The following is a 19483-nucleotide window of genomic DNA, read 5'->3' as shown; positions in this document are numbered from 1 at the left end:
TAGAGTGGTGAGTGGAATAGACTCAGTAACCATGATGAAGTGAGCGCTAAAACTATCGGTTATTTTAGGAGAAGATTAGATAACTTTATGGATGGAGGTGATAGTTGGTAAAGGACATTGAACTGTCTAGTGTAAGCCCTATGGTCCTGCAGGAGGCCCACGGTATTGTTAGTACGGGGCAGTGTAGGATGAGATGCTTATTGTCCTGTGTGTAGTGATTGCCGTTTAAGAGGGTTATCACACTGGGTTAATTTTTCTCCAACCTCCGATTAATCGGCGGTATCGTCTACCTCCGTGAAATCACTATGGCAATTTTTTTTTTTTTTTTTTTTTTCAGCAACAAAAATTTATAGAATGTCATTTGATCTGCTGGAGGAAAATGAATTACCTCCGGCATATATCAGATTCCTTTCCGAAATCTGTGGAGCTGGAAATCAGCTCCGACAGTCGGAGGAAAAATTGACCAGTCTGATAACGTCTATAGGGTAGTTTAGTTCTATGCCCAAACCTAATCTGTGCTAAACAACTTGAAAAAAAAAACACCGCATCTCTCAGGAATGTCAACAAATACAGATTTTGGTATAAATGTGTCAGCTACTGGAAGGTCTTAGAAATGAACCAAAAATAAAACTACGAATGAATTTAAAATCAGAGATGATAGTTGTAGGAAAAAACAAAAACAGGACCCCATGAGCTCAGATAATATTATTTACACTTGGATAAATTCACACACACATACACACACACACACACACACACACACACACACACACACACTCGTGAGCGGGGATTTGGAGGTGCGTGTGCGTGTAAGGTCACAGCATTACCCATAGATCGGCCATATATGAGCTCTGAGGTCTCTTCCGGAATGGTAAAAAATATCAATCATGAGTCGAACACGTGATCCAAGACCATAGTGAATCACACACACACACACACACACACACACACACACACACACACACACACACACACACACACACACACACACACACACATACACACACCTATGAGATGGTCGGTGTGCAAACACTATTCAAGATTTTAAGAAAAAACTTGATGCTGAGAGATACAAAGACGGGTCACCACGAGCATAGCTCCCTTCCCGTATAATATAACTAGGTAAGTACACACACACACACACACACACACACACACACACACACACACACACACACACACACACACACACACACACACACACACACACACACACACACACACACACACACATTGGAACAAGAAATTTAAAAAAGAAATAGTAACCTTGTAGTGAGCCCTGAAACAACTGATTTCTTTAAGAGAAGATTAAATAACTTTATGAATAAGGATGGCAGGTTGTAAGGGATATGGAACTGCCTGGTGTAGGCCTTATGGTCTCTTGCTCTCTCCTCCATTCTTATGTTCCTGAATATAGATAAATTCATTCCGAATATTGGAGAATCTGAATGGTAGATATTTTCCAATAGAGAGAACTTTTGTATAGCTTGACCGTTTTTTATAGTTGATGGAGTAGTTTCTGCCTAATTTAAAATACAAAGAAAACACCAAGTTCTCATCTTATTTATCACACTTTTGTGTGGATCAATCAATTCATTTAATAACTCTTTTATGTTCCATTAATTTTTTGGTTGGGTACATTAAAGTGGATTAGAATGAATGAAACACAAATTCGTTTATATATTTTTTATTTATATAAATTAACATTCAATGGTGTACATTGGATTAGCTATTTCTTCAACTGTAAATTTATTAATAGTCATATTGTGCTCTGTACAGGTTGAGCTTGTTTAACTCAATTTAATCTAGAAAAGAATAATGTCTGATTATTTCTTTATTTTAATACTATTATCAATATTATTGTTATCATTAGTATTATTGTCATCATCATATTATTATTTATTATTATTATTATTGTTATTATTATTATAATTATTATTATTATTATTATTGTTATTATTATTATTAATATTATTATTATTATTATTATTATTATTATTACTGTTATTATTATCATCATCATTATTACCATCATTGGCTACTTTCTATAGTGAAAAGATGCTTTTTTGTGTGTCGATTGCTGATTATTATTATTGAAATCATTATCAAGAATATATTGTTACTATTACTGTTGTTACATTTTTAGTAGAATTATTGTTATAATTAATTCATATGCTTATTTATATTTGTTTATCTATATACTGATTGTCTATGTATATCTTTATTTGTTTGTGTATATATCTATTTATATATTTTTCCACCGAGGTTCTATTTCCGATTTGCAATTTCCGTTCCGAATATTGGAGAGTCCCGAATATTGGAGAGTTCCAGATATTGGAGAGATTCCCAATAACAGAGAAAAGTTTCACATGTCCTGGGGACGGATGGCGAGACGTCTTGAAGAAACGAAATGAAAAATGATGCGACAAAACCGCCACAAAAGATCGACTCACCAATATGGCAACACTGCGGCGCTTGGAAATGTAATAAAACCTGTCTTATGAGATTCCGCTCACATGCACAACACTGCTGCAGCCAATTATTTATTTGTTTTATTTGTTATGTTTTTTCTTGTTTTTGTTTTTTTCTTTTGTGTGTGTGAAATGTCTTCAGAGGAAATATTCCGAAACTTGCAGATGAAAGTAATTAGGATTAAATGGGTTTTCTTGACTTTAGTAGGGAGTTGGAATGGGAAAGTTTAAAACGTGCGTATACGCACATACACTTAGGCTTGCGCGTGTGTACACACGCGCGCATACACACATACACACACGAGTCCAACACGTGGTCCAAGACCACGGTGAATTACACACTCATATGCGCACGCACACACATACACATATACACACATATATGCACATACACACACGCACACACACAGACACACACGCATACACACGCATACACAAATACATAGACACACACACACACACAAGCACATGCACATATACACGCGCACACACACACACACATACACGCACACACAACTCGTGTCGCAGTTGGTAGAGTTCTCGTCTGCCACTACGGCGGTCCGGGTTCGAATCCCGCTCAGGGCTGAAATAATTTCAGTATCGTTGCGCTGCAGGTTGTTACTCCAACTCTCATGTGTGTGCGTGTAAGGTTACAGCATTGCCCTTAGATCGGTCATATACGAGGTCTTGAGCTCTTCCGGGAGGGAAATAGCTGTCGATCACGAATCCAACACATGATCCAAAGACCATTGTGAATCACACACACATACGCACCCACCCACCCACACACACACACACACACACACACACACACACACACACACACACACACACACACACACACACACACACACACACACACACTCAAACATACACGCACACTCAAACACACACATACACACACACACACACACACACAGGCACACTCAAACATACACGCACACCCAAACATACACGGACACTCAAACACACACACACACACACACACACACACACACACACACACACACACACACAAACACACACACACACACCCAAACACACCCAAACAGACCCACGCACAAACGTATACCCCACTTATCATACACCAAATCCACACCCACCCACAATCATACACATATCATCCACACACACATACACACAAATATACATGTCTCCCTATGTTCATACATGGGGTCATACACGCGTACATGTACATACTCCCATACATGCATACGCAGTCAAACATATATATGCATACATACACATACAAACATGCATACGTACATACATACATGCATACATACCAAGAACTTAAGTTAGACTTTAGAGAGTTCTGGAGACCTTTGGGTCAAGATCGGTTGTCCGCAAGAGAGACCAACAAGATGGTCGTCGTCGCTGTCTGGAGCATTCCTCTTGTCATCTAGAAGTCGTACTGGAGATTACACGGAACAGGAAAGCTATGAGATGATCGTCGTCGGTGCCTGGAACCAGACAGAACATTCCTGGATCATTCCAGGAGCACTGGAATGAGGGACTGGAGTATTCCCTTGGTCCAATAGAAGTCGCACTTGAGAGCATTTGGACCAGGAAGCCTACGAGATGGCCGGTGTCTGGAGCATTCCTCTGGTCAGCTAGAAGTCGTACTCGGCCACGATGACGGAGACGTGAGCGAGATGCTCCATCGATCTGACGCCTCGAGAGAAGACCTGGATGAGGAGGAGGAGGTGATACTCGATGGGCCCGATGACGGGGGCTACCAGCTGCAGCCAGCCTGCGGAAGAGGTTGTACATCGTCACTAGTAACCAGCGCTTCTATCCACATATATCCCGCCCAGGAAGTGAGAGATGCTCAAGGTGCGCATCAACAGAACGGAGGGGGGAATAGAAGTTGAAAGTGATCAGCAAAGTTGAGTCCCCAGTCATAAAAGAATGCTGCGTGACTCTGGGCCGTAGGGGGTGTCAGTGAAAACAGACGTGAAGCTTAACGCCCAATATAGTGTCCGCCCACCAGGGTGTCGAACTGGGACTTTTATTGCGGGAAGCGAGCACGGTGCCATCCTCGGCCGTAAGGAGTCATCATTCTACTTTATCTTATTTATTATTATTTTTTATTAATTTATTATCATCATTATTATTATTATTATTTATTTCTTTTTTTTTTTTTTTTTTTTTTTTTTTTTTTTTTTTTTTTTTTTTTTTTTTTTTTTTTTTTTTTTTTTTTTTTTTTTTTTTTTTTTTTTTTTTTTGGTAGGCCTACTCACCTTGGCGCGTGTTCCTGCGGACGTTGAAGCAGCCGGCGTCGTTGCCGCTCAAGATGGAAAGTCGTGCCGACGCTGCCAAGACGCCGCCACGACGTTCACCCGACCCGACCAGCCTGATGCTTGTCAGCCTCTGTTGGAGGGGGAAGAAGAAGAAGAAGAAGAAAAGAGGAGCTGAAGAAGGAGAACCTTCCTCTTCAGCCTAAGAAGTAATTATCCCGTCCTCCCTCCCCTTCCAATCCCCTTCCCTTCCCTTCCCTTCCCTTACCTTCTCTTCCCCTCCCTTTCTCTCCCTTCCCCTCCCCTTCCCTTCCTTTCCCTACCATCTCCCACTCTCTCCTTCCCTTCCCGTTCAATCTCATCCTTTTGTCTTGCCTTCCCCTCCTCTTCCCTTTCCATTCCCTTCCCTTTCCCTTCTCTTCTTTTCCCTCTCTCCTCCACTTCCTCTTTCCTTTCCTTTCCCTTCCCTTTCCTATCCCTTCCCATCTGCTCCCCTTCCTTCCTTTCTCCTCCCCTTCCCTTTCCATTCCCTTCCCTTTCCCTTCTCTTCTTTTCCCTCTCTCCTCCACTTCCTCTTTCCTTTCCTTTCCCTTTCCATTCCCTTCCCTTTCCCTTCTCTTCTTTTCCCTCTCTCCTCCACTTCCTCTTTCCTTTCCTTTCCCTTTCCTATCCCTTCCCATCTGCTCCCCTTCCTTCCCTTCCCCTTCCCTATTCTCCTCTTCCCTCCCCTCCCCCTCCCGACTACTCCCTCCCTCACTTACTATTGGCTTCGGGACTCGGTAGATCGTGGGCAACCCGAGGAACTTGTACGTGATGGTCTGGGTGGCGTTGCGCGCGCAGAGGGAATCTCCAGTGTCGCACCTCTTGTTGCAAATGGCGCTCCCCCCTCGCCGAAGTCTGCAGCGCCCACGAAGTCACAAGTCGGGGCCGAAGACGAAGGGTGAAGTGGAGTGTGGATGAGCAGAGCCACAAGGGGAGGGTGTCGTTGAGTAGTTGGGTTGTGGAGGATAAATCATTTTTCATGATATCGATGCTATGAGAATGAGGCGTACACACACACACACACACACACACACACACACACACACACACACACACACACACACACACACACACACACACACACACACACACACACACAGAAAATTGGCTATGAGGGCTGAGAGTCTCAGGGGGGGAAGTATCATTAATGAGTATACTGTGTTGTTCAAAATAAAGTAAACTTTATCCAAGAAAAACAATTTTCCTTAGAATAACAACACCCCGTTGATATAACGATCTTGTATATCCCATACCTATGCCCCTGTTATTCATGCGTTTGTCAATTTATTTGTTATTCATTTTTATCTTTTCAGGAGGTGCTAAGATAGGAGAGGGGTTGGAGGGGTGTGGAGTGTATTCAGGGATGGAATGGGTGGGAATGATTTTATGCCTTTTTCTTTTTGGCTACCCCCCTTGTAAGGGGGGAAAAGCCTTGGTATATGTATGTATCTTTTCAGCCTCCTGAAAACCACTTCAACACTGGATAGAATCGCCAGGTTATCCACGAACGACCAACACCTGTAGTGATGGTGGACCAACTTTTGGACCTCTGAGGCACACTAAAAGTTACACTAGTCAACGGATGGGTTGGATTCCAAGCCTAGCGATGGATTTCGTCCAACGATGGAGGATTTTGGGTTGGAATCCAAGCCTAAGGACGCCCATCGTAATACCGTTGGAATCCATATCTTGGAAAAGATCCAAGGGGGGAAATGTGTTTACAGTATTCATATTTACGACATATTTGAAAGAATATGAATATAACTTAAGTAATAAGAGTTAATCTATTAAATTGTATAAAATCATCTTGTAATAGAAAAAGAAATATTATAGAATGTATATTGTGGAAGTAACCAAACAGTCGTTTGACTATCGCTGTATGTAAACACGCTAGATTTTTCTTTACGCACGAAAAACCTTCCAACCATTTGCTTAGTATCTACACTTTTTGCTGTGATGGAGTGGAATACTGAAGTTATCCATGCTTTAATAAAGATTATACGACCACAAGAGGCGCTTTGGGATGTGAGGCATCCCGATTATATTAAGAAATAATGACAATATAATCGCTCACTGAATCAGCCCTTCAATTACCATTTTCTATGGATGACAAACGTCTTCTGCCTAGTGCTCGATAATTTGTGTGTGTGTGTGTGTGTGTGTGTGTGTGTGTGTGTGTGTGTGTGTGTGTGTGTGTGTGTGTGTGTGTGTGTGTGTGTGTGTGTGTGTGTGTGTGTGTGTGTGTGTGTGTGTGTGTGTGTGTGTGTGTGTGTGTGTGTGTGTGTGTGTGTAAGAGATACAAAGATCGTCAAAAATGCATTATTAGAGAGATCGCGAGTCGTTCAAAGTTATTTGGAGTAAAATGTTTGAGAAACTGACATAGGTATCGGCTCTGCCAATGAGAATTCCTCATTCTGGATAGAGGGTGGGGCTTATTGTAGCTCCTTTAACGTTATTGGTGGGAATATCTCTAAGCCAGTGGTTCCCAAACTGTGGGTAAATTACCCCCTGGTGGGGGGGAGGTAACAATTTTTCTGGGGTAATGGAGGGGTAACAAAAAAAAATAAAATAAAGATAAAATAAAATAAGATAAAATCAAGAAAACATTACGGTACCAGGTATTAGGATTAATGTTAACTTAGTACGTATAGTTGTAAAACTTAAAAAAAAAAAAAAAAGTTTGGGAATCACTGCTCTAAGCGGTAAGGCTGGACTCGCGTGTAACCACTTCACGAATGTAAATGTTGGACTTCAAACGTTCCGTTGACTAGTGCAACCCTACCTTAAGTGGTCCACCGGACCGGTAATCCCACGATCTATCGTAAAATCCACTACAGTTGGTCGTACTTTCTGTACTGTTACTACAGCTTCGCCTTCAACTACCGTAAGTACATATTAACTGTACAAAAATGCACATCTATGCACTCTATACATGTCTAAAGTCTACCTCAGTTATTACTCGTGTGTATATATATACTATTATATTTAATAATATTTGATATGTAAGTTGTTGACCCTACAAGTGATATTGGATATGAAGACGTATTATCTATAGATTTCTCTGTGGTCAGTGAAGTGTCCCCATATTACGACCACTAGATATAGTGAACCTTAGAACTGAGTGACCTAAATCTCCACACAGATTAATCGTTATAGCAAGGGTTTACTCTAAGATATATAGACACAGATTTATTTACATTTCCGTTTATCCCGTTGTGTGTTTGTATACATATATGTATATATATAAATATAGATATATATGTGTGTGTGTATACATATATGTACATATATACATATGAATATATATGTGTGTGTGTATACATATATGTACATATATACATATGAATATATATGTGTGTGTGTGTGTATACATATATGTACATATATAAATGTAAATATATATATGTGTGTGTGTGTAATCACAGTCGCAAGGAAAAGTTCTGTGTGTATACATATATGTACATATATACATATATATATATGTGTGTGTGTATACATATATGTACATATATAAATGTAAATATACATATATGTGTGTGTGTGTAATCACAGTCACAAGGAAAAGTTCTGACTCATCCAGCGTTTTTCATGATACAATATTCAAGTTCTGTCTGACAAATTTTTTAACCATTCAAGAAAGATTACCCAATTGTAGGCTAAATATCATATAGTGAAACATATTCGACAAAACAAAACAAAAAACTCTTCTTGATGGTTTGAGAACTGTAGCGTGAGTCAAGCCATTTGCTCGTGGTTGTGCATAGATCCGAGTTATACTCACATACATCCAAGTTATACTCACATACATCCAAGTTATTCTCACATACATCCAAGTTATACTCACCTAAATGCAATCGCTTGGCGGAAAGGAAAGGACCAGTTGCATTTGTCCTTATGATAACAACCACTTTTTTTTTCTTCAACGCAATTCGTCTTATAAATGATAAAAAATTTACAAGGAGAGTAACGTTTATGTTTATTATATGTTTTTTATTTATCAAATTATGTGTTAAAAATTTTGTGATATTTATTTGTGATGAAATGTATAAAAGTTGTTTGCGATAAAATGAGGATTAAAGGTGGTGGCACACTAGGCTAACATGCTATTTGGTTTTGCTACTTAGTTTTGAGTAGAAGCGACTTCGGTTACAAAATTCTAGACTTCCGTAAGAACATCTCAACAATGTGTCTAACATTCGCATTCTAGGTTTAACTTCTCTTAATTGGTCATTCAGCTCCTCATTATATGACGCAAGAGTAATTTGACTTTTGGAAATTTGAAAAACAAAAAATCGTAACCGAAGTTGCTTCTACTCGAGCGAACTAGCAAAAACAAATAGCGAGCTAGCGAGAAATAGCTGATGTGCCACTACTTAAACAGTTATTGATTACGAGTGATTTCTATTTTGCTTGCGAGAGATTGGTCAAGTTACCCTGTCCGTCCAATGATTGCCTTGGAATTAACAAGCATGGGCTAATTATCTATTATATATATATATATACATATATATATATATATATATATATATAAATATATATATATATATATATATATTATATACATATATATATATATATATGTATATATATATATATATATATATATATATATATGTATATATATATATATATATGTATATATATATATATATATATATATATATATTTCACAGGTAGTGATCATGATTTGAAGAACTCTTTTCCTAAGTTAATGAAGACTAGTTTGTCTTAGTATATTACTATTGTTATTATTATCATTATTATTATTATTGATATTATTATTACTATTGATTTTGAGTTAATTTATCCTTTGTTTTGTTTGATTAATTTTCTTTTTATTTATTATATTTATTTACCTTCTATTTCGCTTGTAGCACTAGGTCAGTTCTCTAGACAAAAATCAATCAATCAAATCGTTGCCTCTAATTGGAGGTTTTAAGAGAAGATGAGATGATTTTATGGATAGGGACGACGGGCGGTAAGGGACAAGGAACTGCCTAGTGTAAGCCTTATGGTCTCCTGCAGCCATCTTATTTTCATGTTCTTATGATGAACTCAGCGAAGTTGAGGATCAAAACCATGATAACCCTTCATAAACATAAATTATATTGTTCATCATTACATCGATTTCCAAAAGGTGCACAACCTATTAAGAGAGGAAAAAGAAAAAGGAAAAAAAATACTTAAAAAGACTAAAATACAGAAAAGAGTCGAGGGGTGTCCAACAAACGCTGTACTCGAAGTACCGATGGTAGACTCACGAAGTCGAGGTTCTCATCGAACTCAAAACTCGAGGTTCCCTTCAAACTCAGAGCTCGAGGTTCTCCTCGAACTCAGAACTCGAGGTTCCCCTTAAACTCAGAACCCGAAATTCCCCTCGAACTCAGAACTCGAGGTTCCCCTCGAACTCAGAACTCGAAATTCTCCTCGAACTCAGAACTCGAGGTTCCCCTCAAACTCAGAACTTGAGGTTCTCCTCGAACTCAGAACTCGAGGTTCCCCTCAAACTCAGAACCCGAAACTCTCCTCGAACTCAGAACTCGAGGTTCCCCTCGAACTCAGAACTCGAGGTTCCCCTCGAACTCAGAACTCGAGGTTCCCCTCGAACTCAGAACTCGAGGTTCCCCTCGAACTCAGAACTCGAGGTTCTCCTCGAACTCATAACTCAAGGTTCTCCTCGAACTCAGAACTCGAGGTTCCCCTCGAACTCAGAACTCGAGGTTCCCCTCGAACTCAGAACTCGAGGTTCCCCTCAAACTCAGAATGCGAGGTTCTCCTCGAACTCAGAACTCGAGGTTCTCCTCGAACTCATAACTTAAGGTTCCCCTCAAACTCAGAACTCGAGGTTCCCCTCGAACTCAGAATCCGAGGTTCTCCTCGAACTCACAACTCGAGGTCCTCCTCGAACTCACAACTCGAGGTTCCCCTCGAACTCAGAACTCAAGGTCCTCTTCGAACTCAGAACTCGAGGTTCTCCTCGAACTCAGAACTCGAGGTTCTCCTCGAACTCCGAACTCGAGGTTCTCCTCGAACTCCGAACTCGAGGTTCTCCTCGAACTCAGAACTCGTACTGAGTCACGTAGATATACAACTTGGCAATGGCGGACCCGCTGTAGACGCCGTTGTGGTACAGTTGCATGTTGAGGGACAGTTCCACCTCCTGAGGACCCTCTATGGGCTTCACCAAGGAGATCACCGCCTGGTTGAACCCCGTCCTCTTCAAATGGAAGTTCTCCCTCGCGGCCTCCGTCACTCCCGGTGAGGCCCGCGCCGAGTCGAGGTCCAGCTCGAACTGGACCGTGGTCCTGGTCCACAGTGGCCCTCGCATGGTGAAGAGATCGACGTTGCCCGCGGGCGGGAGGGAGAGGTTGCTGGCCAGCGGGAGGAAGTTATACGAGTAGCTCAGCGGCTGCCGGCGGCACTCCTCGTCGCTCTCGCGGCACAGAAGCGACGTTTTCTTACAGCGGCTGCAACAAGCAAAGAGAAATCTGCAAGGGGCTGTGCTGCTCAGTCTGGCCGGGATGTAACTCTTTTTTTTTTTTTTGTCGTTCAGACAGGTCCGTGCTCAGTCTGGCCAGGATATATATATGTATATATATATATGTATATATATAGATATATATATATATATATATATATATATATATATATATATATATGATTTTTTTTTTTTTTTTTTTTTTTTTTTTTTTTTTTTTTTTTTTTTTTTACGTTCAGACAGGGCAGGCCAAGTTACGCCAAATTATCCTGAATGAACGGCCACTACTCAGACACTATAACTACAACTACTACAACAGTTACTACCATGATCACTACTAATACTACTACTACTAATAATAATAATAATCACGATGCAGATTTCTCGTCAGGGTTAAATGAAGAGCATAGGCAAGGCTGCGGGCAACACTTCTTGTGACGTAATAGAATCTTTGTGTATATCGCTCCGCCCCCTTATTATGTTAAACAGAGAAAAAATTTGATGGGCTCTGATGATTACCACAACCAATTGCATCGGATCTTTGTTCTACGTCGCGAGGGGGCGTGGTTAAGTTCATTCCAGTGCGTGTGTATATATAGATATATATATATATATATATATATATATATATATATATATATATATATATATATATATATATATATATATATATATATATACACATGTATATATGTATATATATATACACATGTATATATATATATACATACATATATATATATATATATATATATATATATATATATATATATATATACATGTATATATACACGTGTATGTGTGTATTTGTGTGAAGTTCCGACAGGTGGATTAAATGGCTCTATCATTGGGACTCGAACCCTTGGCTGTGTGAGTTTACGTTGGGGGAATGCATGGGACAAATTCCTTTTGAACGTCTTGTGTGGCATGATGGTAACATCCTTGCCTTGTGGTAAACGGTCATACAGCCAAAAGTTCGAGTTCCAGTGGTAGCGTGTGTATGTGTTTGTGTGTGTATGTGTGTTTGTGTGTGTGTGTGTGTATTCACCTTGGTCTTTGGATCACGTGTTGGACTCGTGATCGACAGCTATTTCCCTCCTGGAAGAGAGCTCAGAGCTCGTAGGTCCGATCTATGGGTAATGCTGACCTTACACACACACACACACCCAACTCCCCGCCCACGAGAGTCAGAGTAACGACCCGAAGCGCAGCTGTACCGAAATAATTTCGGCCCTGGGCAGGATGCGAACCAAGCACTACGCGCACCACCATGCTAGTAGTTCATCGCTCTACCAACTGCGCCACCGAGTGTGTGTGTGTGTGTGTATGATGATTGATGTAATACAACTGATTAGTGGTGCCCTTCATAAGAAACAAAGCAAGCATGAGAAGACACAACAAGAGGGGAAACATTGGGGAACGCAGCACTTATAGGTCACAGGACCTTGAGGTGCATAGAGAAATATTTACAGGCAAAGGAAATTACCGAGGTAAGATCACATAAAATATATATTACCCATGGGGCGATCACAAAATATGAACAGAGATTAAGCAAATGTATGTGAATATTTACATTTGTTAAATTATGGAGTACAAACCTTTCTCCTATCCGTTTTACGTGTAAAAATAATGTACACAAAGAAAGATTTCGTAAGTACATATACTCAAGAATTAAATAGCCAGGCTTGGACAGAAATAGGTTGGTATATTATACTGTGCATATATGGTATCGGTTCCTGCTCATAGGGACCACAAATCTACCGACTGTAACTCCATAGTATGCTAAACCAAATCTATTCTCTCCACTTGTCCAAACCATCTGAAGGCTCAATTTATTCTTTCATCAACTTTTGCTTTCTTTTGGTCACTTTCAGTCCACTCTTGGTGTCCAAACCACCTCAAGGTTTGTTTAATTTTCTGTTAACCCATTCAACTCATGTCAGCCGCTTGTGGTGTAGATACAAAAAACCGGATATGGTAGGCCTCGCGCCGGCCCGTACATCCGAATATCATCTGATGCGGCTTGACCCCGCGAGGACTGACGTTATATTTTTCTGGTGTTTGATCAAACATTTTGGTGTTTTATGGTTTTTTGTTTTATTTGACCAAATAACAAGAATCTTGTCATTGGGGTTTAAAGGGTTAACACTCACTTTCTTTTTCCAGTTTCTTCTTTTCGTATACCCGGACCATCTCAAGGATCAGTTTAATTTTCCACCAACAACCACTTTATTTTTTGTACTTTTAGTCCATTCTCCCCATATACCCAAACCATCTGAAGCTTCCATTTCATTCTACACCAACAATCTATTTATTTTCTAGCTTTTATTTTCACAATCTAGACCCGCTCTCCTCGCCCCACACACATTTCTTTAACTACCTTCAGCCACCAAGTGGGCTGTTGTTCAATATGTTGCCTTCAATGTCCACAGTCCAGCATTGTTTTTGTTAAACATTTCATCTGTCCTCTCTTTGACAAGTTGAGAACTTCCTTCACCAGTTCATAACTGCCCTTATTGCACTCGTTAATCGTTTTATATCTTGTTTAATTTCCCCCATTGCCGCTATATTCCTAAAGAATTACTTGGATATTATTATTATTTATCGGTTGCACTTAGTTTATTTTGTTCTTAACCCCTTTCTATTCATATTATTATTATTTTTCTAACATCCTCCGAGATGTTTCCTCAGATGCCTCTATTTGTTTCCGTAAATCTGTTTCACTATCCCCCATGTCATTCTGTTTGTCCCTAATTGTCCTCCCAAAATACTACACGGGGTTGTCCTTAATCTCTTTTTCTTCTGTGTACGAGTATATATTCCTTACACAACAACAATAAAGAGCATAAACCTTTCTCATCCAACGTTCAGTCGAATGATTTTCCTTTTTTCTTCCAGATAATCTGGAAAATGCAAAAATAATTCTATCGTGTTTTGGTATTCGCGGAGCCTTAGTCACATATAGTTACAATGCAGAACCTGGACATGACTGTTCATGCAATAGGCTGAAATGGATATAAAATGCAGATTAAAGAATGAATATGATAAATGTGGAGGCAGATTAAAACATAGGTGACACAAGACTCGTTAAGTAATTCATTGTTATTTGTAGGTCACAGCCAGGGTATAGCTGGTGTTAGACTGTCCTGCACTGCCGTTGCGGCTTCTTGTTGGCTCCAGCAAAATCTCCCTTCAGAGTTATTAGACTCCGAAGGTTATAGAATCGCATTTTAATGAAGAGGAGATGATGGACACTTTATAGAATTCTGGTCATCGCTAGGCGATTCTATTACATGGATTGAACTTGCAAACACAATCCGGCGCTGCCGCATAATGTAACACCGGTATTACTGGATCAGCGTGGACGTGGGCGGCTGGATTAGGGAGGAACGCTTCACTTTAACTTCCAGAACATCTTTAATGTTTAGGTCTAGATGATTAGATTTCCAAGGCCATTTCCGGAGACCGAGTACCGGCCTATCGGAACCGCACCTCTGAGTGGAAGTTCGGAGAAGTGAGATAGTTTGTTTCTTGAGATGTTCTTAGTCTTGAGGTCAAGTTAATTGCCTCTCTGATGAGTTTCTGGGCCTGATCCGAAGACCATCTACTGGTGTGTCTGGACCGTATCTCCCAATATGCGCTGAGTGGCCTACCGGCTCCTGCGCTTGGCCTTCAAGCCAAGTATTTCACAAATCAATCAATCAATCAATCAACCGTATCTCCGAATGGAGGTTGAGGGGAGAATGAGATGAATTATTACATTCTGAAGATGTCTGAATCTTCCGCCTTTTGTTATTTCCCGGAAGTCGACGTCGTGGCCAGAGGGAAGCCCGTCTCAGTTGCATTTGGTGACTTTCTTGAGGCCTTTTTCGAAAAGTGTACGAAGCCCAACCACACGCCCCTCTCCTTTCCTTCCTTTCCCGTCACTTCCATTACCTTTCCTTCCCTTCCTTTCCCTTCCCTTCTCTTCCTTTCCCTTCCCTTCCAAAGTTTGCAAATGTTTACAAAGGAAAAACATATCAACAGAAGACCTTTTTTGATATTTTTTCTTCTCGTCCCTTCCCATCCCTTCCTTTCCCTCCCTTTCCTTTTCTTTCCCTTCCTTCCCCTTTCCTTCCCTTACCTCCTTTTCACTTCATTTCCTTTCACTTCCCTTCATTTCCCTTTTCGTAGCCTACTCTCCCTTCCTTTTCTTTACCTTTCCATCACTTCACTACACTTCCCTTTCATTCTCAATTAAAGATTCACTTTCTGGAATCAAGTCACCGTGTCTAGCAAGCGATTTCGGAACTGGAAAATGTAGTTACTTTGAAAGAGAGCACATTTTAGGAAACCCCAGTTCAAATGAAAATCCATGTGAACAAGTTGCATAAATACAACAAATGAAACATGGACTGGAAGTGAAGCGTTTATTCCTGACGTTTCGTCCATTGACTTTCTCAAAGGAATGAGCATACTGGATACGTGCTGAGTTTATATACATGCTTTGCGGCTGGGAGCTTCACCTGGGCTAAATCCTCGGCGAGTATAGCACTTCACGATTGGCCGTCTCAGCGGGCCAATCAGAACACAGCGTTCTATGTTCGCATATCCCCTTGAGCCGCAAAGCATGTATATAAACTCTGCACGTATCCAGTTAAAAAAAAAAAAAAAAAATCAAGAAGAACAGACAACCCGATCCTGCGGAAGATGGACCAGCCTCCAACCAACATTACACGAATAACTAGGCACTAGCTTCACAGCAAGCAAAAATTAATAATTAAATATATGTTCAAAGTAGCAAGTGGGTCTGCCCCACATCTATTGTAACTCTAACTTCCTTCCATATCCTCCTTTACTTCTTTACACACATACCCTCCCCCTCCCCCCTCTCCTCCATCCTACCTATCCTATCCAGTAGTAGTAGTATGCTCATTCCTTTGAGGAAGTCAATAGACGAAACGTCAGGAATAAACGCTTCACTTCCAGTCCATCGTCAGCCTCATAAAGAAAGTCATTTCTCCAACTTTTCAGGAAATCGGAAAAAAATCGTTTTTCTATTTTAAAATTGTACGTAATGTTCCTCCTAACGTAGTTTTAACCTACTCAGACACTAGATAAAACATTGCTAATTGTACCACAAGGAGCAGTGAAAAATTGATTTAGAAAAAAAAAATCCAGAAATTGACGAAAAGTGACTTAGGCAATTTCTTTATGAGGGTGACGCCATGTTTCCTTTGTCGTGTTTATGCAAACCACAGTTCTCCATCCTTGCCTGCAGTAAGGGGTATCACACTGGGCTTCCACGGGCTTCACCAGCTTCGACAGTTGAGAGTTCGTTTGATTAAAAAATGACTTCGGTTACAATATTTTATTTTTCAAAATCTCCAAATATCAAAATATATCTCCGTCATATATAACAAAGTTGAATGATGAACTGAGAGATTGTGAAACTATACGAATGTTAGACATACTGTTTAGATATTGTTAGAGAAATCTAGATTTATGTAAACGAGGTCATATTCTAGTTATTCAAATGGAGGTTGGATGTCGGAGGTAAAATATCCCAGTGTGATAACCCTTTTAGGTGCCCTTCGTTCATCTCACAACAGCAGCACAATTAGAAAATCTCCTGACCCGAAACCACAAAACTTTCGTTACTTCAGGTTGTGTCTTACATTGTCGAAGCCTCGCCTTTTCGTTTGTTTTTTTTCTCCAATTCATTGGTGCATTCGTACTTAACGTTACACAATATTTAGTCTGTGCGCTCCAAGTAGTCCGTTTAGGGTGTGGGCATAGGTCGTGATTGATTTTATTTATTTATTTATTTATTTGTATTCTGTATATAGCAAAGGAAGTTGTATAGTACAATGAACATCACTTTATAGGATAATAACAACGATTACCTATACCCCATCCCACCAGTCTCCTCTGTGGCATCTCGACGTGGCAACATTGGGGAGAAAAAAGCGCTGTTACCACGTGTCATAGCATTTATTCAAATCATTGCTATAATCCTAAAAAGTGATACTTATTCTACTTTATAGCTTCCTTTACTATATACAGAATGTAAAAAAAAAGTATTCAAATAGCATATAATGTAGATGGGAAATAAGATAGAGAGGCAATGTAGTAAGGTTGATGTGGCCTCAGAATGAACGGACAGAGTATAATTCCACTGAAATATGAAGTTTATTCGTGGCATTAATGCGAGCCATATTGTATAGATTTAGTACAATTGAGGCATGAATTTACTGGAGAGACGTAACCGAAAGGTCGGGTTCCAACAAAGCTAATCTTGAGGTTGTAACTTGAAATATGTACGTGGAAAAAAATCTTAATTCGAGCCAAATCGTATATCGTCATTACCGCTGAAGAGTATTTTACAAATAAATAGTAATGACGATAATATAAACAAAACAAGATTAAAAAAACATATATCTCTGCCAAATTCTGAAGTTGTAAAAGGTCTGTGATTTTGGGTCCCTCTCCCGTTCGAAAACTCGTCCTTCGCTCGATCTCAGAAGGTTCAATTGGGGAAACTTACTTCTTGTGTTGACTGTCACGGACGTAGCCGGCGGGGCAGGTGAGTTCGCGGCACACGTGGCTTCCTCTGGTGTTGACACACAGCTCGTTGGCACCTCGACAAGTGCCAGCTGATTCGCATTCGTTGATGTCTGTGGCGAAATAAGGAGAGAGCTAAGCGCCAGATCACGGGTAAAGGAGATTGTTTTTTTTACACACACACACACACACACACACACACACACACACACACACACACACACACACACACACACACACACACACACACACACACCTGGTTCTCTTGGTATAGTGGTAATGACTTGGCATGCTAACTCAGTGGTTCTAAGTTCGGTCCCTGCCCGGGACTTGAAAAGCATCACAATACTGTGTGTGTGTGTGTGTGTGTGTGTGTGTGTGTGTGTGTGTGTGTGTGTGTGTGTGTGTGTGTGTGTGTGTGTGTGTGTGTGTGTGTGAGGTCACAGCATTACCCATAGATCAGTCATATAGAGCTCTCATCCAGTAGGACGTTAGTTGTTGGTCACGAGTTTAGCACGTGATCTAAGGCCATGGTGAATCACAAACGTGCACAAACACACAGACACACACACGCACACACAATTTTACTGTTCTGTTGGACCAAAACACAGTTGTGAGCTACAAATGCTGTATCGGCACCCTAGGGTGATAGATCGGTCCTGTATGGGACCACTAAAGCTGAGTGCGACCCTGTGGGACGGTGTTCGGTACTCACCCTGACAAGTACGTCCATCGGCTGCCAAGGTGTATCCTTCGGGACAGTCGCACTTGAACGATCCTGGTGTGTTGATGCAGAGGCCGATGCACAGACTCCCACGTCCTCGATACTCACTGCACTCGTCCACGTCCTCACACGACCTGCGTGGTGTACAGTTATCAGTCAACCCGCGCCCCCTACCCCTAGGTAACCGGCCACGGCCACCGCATTGACCCGTAAGTCACTCAAGGAAAATGAGTTGTGTTATTGTCTGGGTAAGGTTGTCTAGGGGTGATGTTGGATGAGGTGTATGCTGGTCAGTTAGACCGGGACCCTCAGATAACAGCATTTGTCTCCCCCTCCCCCCTGTAATAGGGTTGGCCAATGAAACATTGAGTATGAATAAATTAGTAATTGTACAGCACTACAAAGATAATAAGAGCGCTCACGTTCGAGACGAGACCAAGACTAACTGACGCCAAGCTTACTTAGTGCGGGAAAACATACACAATTCGTCTTGGTTTTCCTACAAAAAGGCGCAAATAAATATGCAATGACAATAATAAAATCAATAGACAATAATAAATATACAATACTACAAGTACAATTCGTCTTGGTTTTCCTACAAAAAGGCGCAAATAAATATACAATTGTCGACGCCATGACATCACGTCGTCGAGAAATGTTTGTTTCTTTGTTTCAAATATAAGCTCTGTGTGTGTGTGTGTGTGTGTGTGTGTGTGTGTGTGTGTGTGTGTGTGTGTGTGTGTGTGTGTGTGTGTGTGTGTGTGTGTGAGGTGAAATTGAGGGTTATTACTAGGTGAAGCGGGCAACCCTACCTGGTATCGTTGCCAAGTCGATATCCTTTGTCACAGGAGCACCGGTAGGATCCCCATGTGTTGAAGCACTGGTGGTGACAGATGCCGGAGGATTCCTCACACTCGTCCACATCTGTACAGGGGAGCAAAAGATTTTCCATACATTCATAATAGGGTAAGGCTACACACACACA

General features: G+C 40.7%; 1 protein-coding gene across 11 annotated transcripts in view; it reads right to left on the bottom strand.

The window, feature by feature from the left end:
- Window positions 1–3361: 3361 nt before the first annotated feature.
- The window catches only part of LOC143022668 (uncharacterized), a 95667-nt gene continuing 79545 nt past the window's right edge, over window positions 3362–19483 (bottom strand). For 10 of the 11 annotated variants that reach the window (XM_076181023.1, XM_076181002.1, XM_076181035.1 and 7 more), the window contains 4 exons: window positions 19311–19422; window positions 18490–18632; window positions 17758–17887; window positions 10667–11220 (listed from right to left, as the gene is read on the bottom strand). In XM_076181023.1, the coding sequence (XP_076037138.1) occupies window positions 10812–11220; window positions 17758–17887; window positions 18490–18632; window positions 19311–19422 (794 nt within the window). In that variant the 3' untranslated portion in view covers window positions 10667–10811. Of the gene's footprint in view, window positions 4225–4714; window positions 4845–5472; window positions 5609–10666; window positions 11221–17757; window positions 17888–18489; window positions 18633–19310; window positions 19423–19483 lie in introns of those variants that run through there. The other variant, XM_076181009.1, reaches the window with a different exon arrangement.

Source organism: Oratosquilla oratoria, chromosome 3 (genome assembly GCF_046742065.1).
Source record: "Oratosquilla oratoria isolate Oo_2021 chromosome 3, ASM4674206v1, whole genome shotgun sequence".
In the NCBI taxonomy this organism is placed as follows: Eukaryota; Metazoa; Arthropoda; class Malacostraca; order Stomatopoda; family Squillidae; genus Oratosquilla; species Oratosquilla oratoria.
Note: the sequence above shows the minus strand (reverse complement) of the source record. Positions and strands in the feature narration are given on the sequence as shown.